The sequence below is a fragment of the Triticum urartu genome, chromosome 5A (genome assembly GCF_056163025.1).
Source record: "Triticum urartu cultivar PI428250 chromosome 5A, HENAU_Tu73, whole genome shotgun sequence".
Taxonomy (NCBI): Eukaryota; Viridiplantae; Streptophyta; class Magnoliopsida; order Poales; family Poaceae; genus Triticum; species Triticum urartu.
In genome coordinates this window covers 577482195-577492654 of record NC_141877.1, presented here as the reverse complement: position 1 = coordinate 577492654, position 10460 = coordinate 577482195, and the positions used below count along the sequence as shown (strand labels likewise).

Below are 10460 nucleotides of genomic sequence, written 5' to 3'. Positions count from 1 at the left end.
GAGACTATTTCTACCACGGCCAGCAGCCACCTCACCCAGCACTCTAAGAAACTAAATGCATGTGTAACAATCCCCTATAATTTAGAGAAGGATACGACTGAGTATCTTTTAGAGGAATATATTTGCTCCTCTAAAATATTGCCGTTTCTTACCGATCTGTTGAACTTAACTTTCTTTTTCTTCGCCAAAATCATTTAGTTTTAGGCCACCGAGTTAAACTTCACTACTTAGTTATTTTATCAAATGTGACATCTTGGTCACATACTTCACCAGTCTCGCGTCTTCTGTCTGACGACTTTCCAGCCATTGCCTCTACAAGCTCTTGGGTTTAAACAAGTTTGCTCCACTAAAGCGAGAGCCCAAAGACGGCATCGAGCTTTGCTCACGGCGTGTCGCCAACGGATGCATGAGGAAAAATATTTTGGCACACCCAAGAAATTGATTGTAGTTCTCTTTCTTTGTACGGGTGTGTTAGTAACTTTGTTCTTTTTAAAAAAAAAATAAGATGATTATCAAGTAAAAACATTATAGCTTTTTCCAAGAGTTGGGCTCTTTTTAAAACTTTCGCACCGGCCTCTGATTTACTGGTTCGGCGGAGCAAATTTAAAAATAAGGGCACGAACAGTGGACTTAAGGCCAGTAACTAAGCATTTATACAGTATTCACATTTACATGTCTGTATGTGCATTCCCTCCTGTTTCTCTGACGTCTAAATTAACAACGCCCAAAACAGTGAAACGCGACTGCTTCTACCACCCAACTTGACAATCATTTGCCGCGTCAATCTCCGCCGTCCGATCTAACATCAGCGGCCGAAACCACGCACCTCTCGCGGCTACTCGGCGCAGGGCTATGTGCAAAAATGCGCCCTTTTTTTACTGTCAGTCTCGTGTGCCCTGCACCTCTACTCGCTCTCCAAAATGGCGGTTAAGTCGGGCGAGAACCGCGGCGGCGACCTCCCGCCTCGGTAGGCCACCCTCCGCTTCTGCGGCACCGCCGGCTTCACTGCAAATTTCGCCAAGGTTTCGTTCGAGTAGTCCTCCTCGGATGGTGCAAACACGAGCGGCGTCACCGAGCCCCGCCGGCGCCGGCCGCCCGCAGACGAGGCGGTGGCGGCCTTGACGAGGGCGGCGCTGGCCTTGACGGCAAGCGAGGCCACCTCCTCGCCGGTGAGGCAGCGTCGCAGCATCTCTGCGGGGAGCACGAAGTAGATCTGCCCCGGCTGGAGCTGCTCACCGGCGGCCATCGCCGCGACGGAGCCCGCGAACCCCATCCTGTCGGCGTCGCACAGGAACCACCCCTGATGGGCCACCTCCTCCAGCGCCAGCGCGGCTGTTGCGGGCGGCGAGTACTCCCTGAGCTCGCCGCTGGGGAGCACCACCCTCGCGGTCGCCGGGCCGTCGGCCGCCGCGTCGTACGACACACACAGGCCCATTTCGTCTTGGTCGCCGCCTGTGTGCTGCTGCTGCTGCTGCTGCTAGCTTCTTGTCCTGCGCTTCTCTTGTTCGCGCTGACGCTGTTTTTGCGGTAATGTAATGCGTGGTGTGCTTGCTGCCGGAGACGGCGATGGTATATATAGCGGAGCGGCTGACGGAGACGCAGCGGGGAGGCAGAGGGAGCATTGTCGTGTAGCCGGGTGTGGGAGCAGCACAGCCTGGCTGGAGGTCTGTTGCGGCCAGTGAATGGCATGGAGCCGTGGACTATCTAGCAAGCTACATACGGCCCATGCGGCCGGCCACGTGAAGTCCGTGAACTTTGCGCCGCCGGGCGCGCCACGCGTACCGTCGCCCATGACGAGACGCGGCATGGCGCCGCTCCGGCGATGACGCTCCCGCCTCGCGCGTCTCGCTCCCGAACAGGGGGCTAGGTACCTACGTACATGAAACTTTGGCAAAGCTTCTGGACTACACGCAACAGAAAAAAGGTCAGTGACGCAAACGATGAGAAGATATTCCAGAAACTTTGGCTTCACGCCCGTATCGTGCACGCAGCTAAGCGCTCTTCTTATCGTTTCAACAAGAAAGGTACTTTCTCTCCGTCGAGGTTTGAGAAGACATTTACGAAACTAATGAAATTCCAAAATATTAGGTTGTGATTACAATGAACTCTAATAAAAAGTTGTATGCAAGCCTGTCAGAAAAGCTCAAAAGTAAAAAATGTGTGAAATATGGATAACCAATTACTCATTGTCTTGGTTTTACAAAGATGACTCTCTCTGGCCGATTCTTTAAAAACTTTTAGACTAGGCATAATGAAAGTAACTTCAGCAGTAACATCGAGTCTAACTCAGCAAATTTGCTTATGTGGCAATGAGTTAATGAGGAGAAGTAATTGTAGTAACTTAGGCCCTGTTTGGTTCATAAGTCCTAAGACTTTTTTTAGTCCCAACTTATAAGTCCCAAGTTCCTACCTGTTTGGTTCCTGGGACTTATAAGTCTCTGTAAGACCATATTACAACTATAAGTCCCTATAAGTCCCTCCTTGAGAGTCTTATTTCATAAGTCCCAAATGCCCACTTTAAGTCCCAATAAATCCCTGGAAACAAACACCCTCTTAGCTAGCTACTGTAACATCACATGTCCCAATGCAATATGAGTCTATAACCTAATCAATGAATCTTTACATGTTACCACACTTAAGTTAATATCCATTATCAAGGTAGTAACATAGTCTAGGGATATGTGTATGTTACTAGTTTATGTTACTCTCCACTGTGGCTAGTCTTAGACTACCCATAGTGGGAGGTGATAACATCACACATCTTTAGGTAAAATAGATGATGTGGAGAGTATTTAATGAGGAAATAGAGGCATGTGGTAACATAGTTAGTTACTGTAACATCACACGTACCAAAATAAAATGAGTCTACAACATGTTACTAGTCTATATTATTACCCATTGTGACTAGTCTTAGAGGAGTAAAACGAGTAGTTAATTGTGCCTAGCTAAACTCTTAATGTACACAGGAGCAAAAAATTAAGGAGATGTCTCAAAAAGCAACCCAAGTCTCTCATTTTTGTACTTCACCGGTGCCACTTCTCAGGATAATTTCGGCCACTCCTTACTCCCGCCCAGGGCGCCACCCCTTCCCGTCAACGCGGCCCAACCTTGCCAACGTCGCCACCGCATGCATCGATTCCGGTTCACTAGAAGGCGACTCTACTCCGCCCACGCCAAGGAAGAGGTTGGGGATGAAAAACTTGCTCCGCCCAATACTGCATGCATGTCCTTCCGTTTGGTGCGAAATTTTTAACGCGGGACGGTAATACAAGATCATATGAGAATGCTCGATATAAGAGTAATCTGACGTCAAGTTTTAACCTTGAGATTTGAAGAGCTGCACATGGACGCATGGAAAATCTACCGGAGTTTCAGTGTAAAGAACAACTTCCGACCACAGAAACATACTCCAAGTTTCAGTGTAAAAACTTTTCGTAGGTCCTAGTTTTTCCTATTTGGATATGGAAGCATGCATGCCCATCCCGGAACTTTTCTTGTCAAGCTTGTGTGCACATGGAAACCAGCTAACACATAGAAGCCCCATCAAAGGTTGTCGTGTACTTAGAAACAACAACCCGTTTTATGACCCTATATATCCATTAATCCATTGTGCCTAGAAACTTGCATTTTGTACCGTGGGTGGAATAGAGTACGGCGTTTCACTGTTCTAACCATTCCCGCGGTCGTGCCCGTCTATTAACCACAGGATTGCACCACCACTCATCACACGATCAACGGCCCTCTCCTCCCCACGAGATCGATCCTAGTTTCGGAGGTCAGTCCAAACAAGAACCAGGTGCTTGCCAGGAGCGAAACCAAGCATGGGTCGCCAAGAACGCCCAAGGAGACAAACGACACCATTTCCCAGGACCATGCATGCGTGAACACTCCCACCAATAGAGCGGGTCCGCAGGGCCGGGGCGTCGCCTAGCGGCCCGGGCAGCCAGCGAGGTACGTCCCGCGTGGCGCCGTGCATGCGCGCGACGACGACGAGCCGCTAGCCGCCATGGGCCACGTCGGGTGGCGCCGCGCACATGCCCGGGCCGTGGGGCACCACTCGCGCTGCACGGCGGGGCACTTGGTCTTGTCTGCCCGGCCGGGCCAATAATCCCCAGGGGTTTTCCCACGCACCAAACCGACACATCCGATCCCGTCATCCCGATCCTCGTGGCCTGTCGCGCCGCCCGTTGCTCCAGCTAGCGCCTTCGCCTCAGCAGAGCACAGCTTCCTCGAATGTTCGCTGGAGGAAGGTGAGTTCGACCGATAGAGCGATGCACACGCCACGGTGGTTGCAGAGAAGCGTGGTAGATCTTGTCGCCGGAGCGTCGGGCCGGAGGGCGGCAGCGGGAATCTTTGGGCGGCAGTCCGGCCGCGGATCTCAACGTGGGCATACGCGCTCAGGGTGTATAATAATCGCGTTTTGGTACGGGGGATGATTAGCCCACGCAAATCGACGGTTGCATTGTCAATTGTATTAGTGGTATATATGGCAATGTTATCTAGGATGCTGGGTTGGGCATCCGTTGCTGGTTTTGTTTCAGCGTGGTTTAAGAAATGTTCCAGCCCCGTTCATCTCGGAAAAATGGTGGTTGATCCAAATGAGTTTCACAGTTTGCCAGAATGCTTATTTCAGTGTCGTCTTCAAGATTTATTTTCTTAGCTTTTTATTGGTAATTTTAGTTTGGGGCACAATGTGAGCCATAATTGTAGTTCAAAAAAGAAAAGTTGAAGTTTCATCAATTTGTTAAGCTGAACGAGTTGAAAATTTCCCAAAATATAAAATACAAATTTGTCGATATACTGCATTTTCTTTAGAAATTTTTTGGCACTTTAATATTGAGCGAAAAATTGGACATAGTTTAGTTGCACTTTAGACAGCATTCCGGACATTTTCCAATTTTTTTTGGTAGAAATGTTCTTTCTGTCATTCAATAAAACTTTTTGGTTTGTACGGATTCAGTGTATCCAAACAAAAAACCCAGAAGAAGCCAATCTTTGCAATGTGGCGGCTTGTTGGTGGATCTAGAGTGTTAGAAACAAAATTAAAACACAAACAAATTAATATGAAAGATTTGAGTGATGTGACAAATTTACCCACAAGTCATGGTTTTCTGATGAAAAAGCTACTCGTTGTTGTTTTGTGACACCCTACCCACAAGCAGTTATGGTTTATGATATTTGATCTAACATCTATTTAAGATACTAAGCACCCTAGATTTCGAGCCTCTTGGCCCTGCCTGTAAGGGTGCACGTCGTTGGTTGAGAGAAACGCACACCTATTTTCCCTTTTTGAGAAGGTATTCCTTAGTTTTTCTTTTCCTTTTTTCCCGTGTTTTAGTATCAGTTTTTATAGTTTTCTTTTGGATTTTCCCCATTTTACATCTTTTCATGTGTCCTTTTAATTCTTCTATATTTTAATTTATATATATGGATTCATGTATATTTATTGAAATTCCTGAAAAATAAAATACGTGAACACTTTAAAAATATGTGTTTTCTTTTTGAAATTCATGTATTCTTTAAAAAAATTGTGAATATTTTTAAAGTATGACATATTTTAATTTGTGAACCTTTTTAAAAAATTCATGAACATTGTTTGAAATCCGTGAATATTTTCAAATTCATAGTTTTAAATTCACAATATTCTCTGAAATCTACGAACAACCTTTTGATTTGTTGAAAAATTTTAAATAAAAATTGCGATGGCTGATTTTTTCTAAGCTAGCAGGCAGTGACCGGCCGCTTGTCGATTTGAGCAAGCAATGACAAGGACGATGCAATTACGTGTTTCTAGTTTGCCACTCTGCTAACACTGCAAAAGATTATAATTTATGGAAACAAAGAATCATTTTGTCGAGCCAATCTTGTTTGTATTTGAACTGAATACTACACTAACTGATCCTAAAAAAAAATACTACACTAACATAAGCAAGTAGGCGAGGTGATACTGTCACACATTTCCCCCAAATTAATACAGTTTGAAGTTTGAACAACTACAGTTCTATATCCTGTTATTTTAGCTGATCTTCTTCTTTCTTGGTTACTAGGTTGGTTGGTTCCCTGTCCTATAGTAAAGATCTTAGTCACTGCTTCAGATAGTTAAATGACCGAGGCAGGAGTATTTTATTAGTGAGATTCCTAGAGTACTAATGAACTCTTGCTCAGGTAACATAGCATACTCCAAGGGCAAAGACACACCCCTGATGCTAACAGGGAAGTAGTGCCGCCACTGACACAATTGGCATATACGCAGCGACGATTTCTCCAAGAACGCGTGTTCACGGTTGTGCCCGCTCTGTTTTCATTATGTTTCGGACCCTCGTCTCAGTTGCATCTAGATGTGGTTGACCTCATGGACCTTCTCCATCCATTAGTTTTGAAGGTGTATACTGTACGTGTCCCTGGTTGGGGTATAAAACGTTTTGCACACGGAAAATCTAGAAGGCCGTAAACTGCATGATTGCATCCGTGGACGAGCACGTCCAGCACACATCCAAATTTGCAAGTGAACAACCTTCGGGTGCCCTTCAGCTGTACTGTCCAATAATGCCAAGGAACCAAAAACAGTGCTGGTTAACTATCTATACAACGAGCTTGCAAATCTGTTGGTTAGAAAGAAAAAGAAATAGTTTGTAGTGGATCTTACTATCCTTGATTGTGCGATCCCTTTGTCATGCGTAGGTCTCAATCATTTCCTTCGTGCTAATCGAATAAATAGCTTAGGTGAGATACCAACTATCATCGAAGTAGCAGATACGCACGCCAGCATAGACTGAATGCACGATCGTTGGTGGTGGTTACGTTCCAGCGGAACGGAGCTGTGATGCGAATCGATCCGAACACCCATTTGGTATTTGGATGCATCCAACATACTATGAGATCAGGATAAAGACGGTACGGAGCACCACATGCAAAAAAGTGCAGTGCAAGTGTTGCAACATGCATCAAAGCAGCATTGTTTTTTAGGTGTGCGTGAATGATCAACCCAGCATCATGCATCCAATCCAATCCAATCGTCCTTGCTGTGGTCGCAACCGGTCTGTGATAATTGCTTGGCGGAATGCAAATGCAAGGACGGCTCCCAGGCTGGAAAGCCGGCCAGCAAATGGGGTGGCCACCGTGCGAGAGGGACAGAGGGGACCGGAGCCGGGGCCGGATGCAGCGCGACAGATATGGCATTTTCTTCAGTGGAAAGAAAAACCACGTGTTTATTTCACTCTCTCGTGGTACCATGGCCTCCATCATGCGTTCAAGTTTACAGGTAGACGACAAGCTTGTGTGGCTCTTTGATAGAGTTAGGGTATCTTCGACGATGACCCGCCAATTTTCTACCGCATCCGTCCGCCGACAGGGGAGGCCAGTCCTTGGACAGAGACGCGGGAGCCGGCCATCCAACTATGCCCACATACAATTCAGAGCGGATTTAAAGAAGCAGATGAATTCATGCAAATAAGTATGATGCAGATGTAATTTAACCACAAACGGTAAAACAAACAGCAATTTCCTATATATAAGTATGGGTAAGCTTCCAAGATTCCAATGAGATTGTAAACTTCTAAAGATCTTTCCATTTCTTTAGATCCAAAAATTCCAACATCAAAGAATGAGGATATCCATGCCAAGGGGTTTAGGAGCTTTTCATGGGTGAGAACTCTGAGTAGGGAGTCACTGTAAGCAAAAATGACCCTTTTTTTTGAGTTAATTGAGTTCCACCATTCCCAATCAAAATCACAATCCTGTAGAAAATGGTGGGTCGTCTCCTCGGTGGCTTGGTTATAGAGAGTACAAGTGTAGTCATTCATAAAAATCCTTTCCATTTGAGCGTAGCTCTAGTATTTATTATGTCATGAAGGATGGGCTAGAAGAAAATTTATCTTGTGCTTGAGTCTGCTAATTCTTTTTCAAATATTATTGAAGAGTTCACGAGCCTGGTTATTTTCCATGAATAGATGTTGTATGTGCATGGAAGAATATACAATAGATGTTGTAGCAAATATCAAAACATCTTCTCCAAGGTTGGTGTACATAAATGTCTTCACACAATTTCAAGCAAATTCATTCAGACAAAACTAGCGGCACATCAAACACTATCTTCCATTTTCAATATTTTTCGCACACTTACTTTCTTATTTATTTTAGTTAACAAAATTAGTTTCTCCTATGTTTGCATTCTTGTGTTCTACTGCGCCTACTTTCTTATTTATTTTAGTTAACAAAATTAGTTTCTCCTATGTTTGCATTCTTGTGTTCTACTGCGCCATCCTCCCTGATCATTGACTTGTAACTTGGAAGACTAGTAAGCATGCACGTGCAACGCACGTCTAAATCAAAAGCAACCTATAAAATTCATGTGGGTATTATTCTTAATTCATATTGAAACTAATTAACTTCCATGTTACGGAAGCTCTTCTGGGTGAAATGAAGCTTACTGTATACTATTCTCTTCATTTAAAAATATAAGATGTTTGTATATTTCAATATAGACTATACAAACTAAAATGAATGAACAAACACAATAAAACGTGTCTATATACATTCAATCCGTACAAAAGTTAGAATATCTTGTATTTGTGAATGGAGGGAGTGCTAAGCGTGTACGTATGTTGTCTTGATCAACGCATTCTGAATTCATATTCCAAAAATTTGGTGAGGGGTGGCGGTGGGGGTAGAATATATGTAGTGTCTGATGATCCCCATGTCTCATGAGGTTTAATACAAACCCCATGACTTATCTATTGATGATGTCATGTAAAGTGCTAGTAGACAAGGAAATCCCAAACCAAGAAATCATAGTCAGATAGTAAAGTATGCAACATATCTAATTTCTTGTGTGAACTTGAAAGGACATATAATAGGTATAGTCATTGTCCAAGTGAACATGATAGAGATGCAAACTTTGATTAAAGATACTAAAAGAGGTGCATATAATTTGTTCTCTCCTGGGTTCAGCCTACATGTTATCTTCATAAGTTCAATTGCTGGACTCGAATACAAAGGGAGTCGGCGAGATAGAAGAGTTCGCCAGTGGTCAAGACCATTTTGCCCCCATCCTGAGTTTCTCGCATCACCTGTAGTGCGACATTTGTGACCAAAAATGAAGGGAATTTAACATTTCTATATGACATACATGGTATTCAAAATTAGTTATGTGAAGATTAAACACAAATTAAACTTGTCATATCAACATCTCAACTGTAGAGGACTGATGATGGGCGTATCTTTCCCCGATTGACAGGTTTGAATTGTTGTCAGTGATAGGACCAAATGCACGGGCAAATTCATGTAAAAATGTAAGTAAAATGAGAGAAAAATAGACTCACCTGATTGAGCAACGCGCGACCAAGAATACAATTGCAAACATGGTGCTGGGACCGTGGGGGCAAGAGTACGTTACTCTATTCAGTATGAAAATACATTAGCCTTGCATACAATAAACAAGGCTCTGTCATAGTTCTTCACAAGTACATATTGCATACATAAGTTGAAAGGGGTTTCTTAAAGAAAAGCAGCATGCTGTACTTTGTCACTCCTGAGTGGCAAGCACGTTGTTGAAGTAGGATAATCACAATCAGCATCCTTGAACGAGCTATCACTGGCTTCAAGTACAACTTGTACAAAGTTTGTTAATTTGTCTAGCTTTTTGCCTGAATCATGGGTGCTCTCAATACACGCACCTCTGAAAAATAGAGAGCACCCATATAAGCTTAAATTGCTTGGCTGTGGTAGGATATTAAAAAACAGACTTGTTCCTTGTTGTTATAGAAATGCATGGCATGAGCTGCAGTTATTTTATATCTTCTATTTTGGATTGCCGGGGTTCATGTTCCCCTCCAACCCGCATTAGCAAAATATGTAGGCCTTATCGGTATAGTGGACAACTCTAGAGCTAATGGAAGTGCATAACCTCCATACATCTGCATCAGGCTTGCTTACCAACTACTCGGTAGAAGTTGAAACCGAGCTCAACATAATGAAAAAAAAGTTCAGGAAATACACCGTGCCCTTGTCGACAGTATGCAAGAATCATACTTGAACACTACATGCAGACATGCAGACCACAAAACAGCTAGTCATTCCTATTGTATAGATTTCTAAGTCTTAAGATGTGGTAAAATTATAGGTAAGCAGGTTAGCCCTGTCATTTGGATCAAGATGGTTGTTATACATCTCTCACCTCCACCTCAGTCCATCAGTTATAAGCAAATCATGCAAGGCTTTATTTATAAGCAAGGCACATACCAGATTCACACCAGCATGTCAACTGCTCACGTACATGCTAAAAATGAGCTCATAAGCTTTACTGCCATTGCACCTACTGAAGAGGCTAGGCTGTACTATCCCCGCAAACACCAGTACTGGGCATCAGGCAGTCGAATAGAACATGCATATAATTAATTTTCCTGCATGTAAAAAGCAAAAATCAGCCTAGGCAGCGTGGTGCCAGTATTGGTAGGGCGTCA

The 10460-nt window shown here is 43.9% G+C and overlaps 1 protein-coding gene across 1 annotated transcript; it reads right to left on the bottom strand.

The window, feature by feature from the left end:
* Positions 1-630: 630 nt before the first annotated feature.
* On the bottom strand, positions 631-1626 carry LOC147973016 (uncharacterized). The gene has a single exon (XM_087521817.1). It carries the CDS (start codon positions 1433-1435, stop codon positions 905-907), a length of 531 nt encoding a protein of 176 aa, XP_087377943.1. The 5' UTR covers positions 1436-1626; the 3' UTR covers positions 631-904.
* Between the last annotated feature and the right edge of the window lie 8834 nt (positions 1627-10460).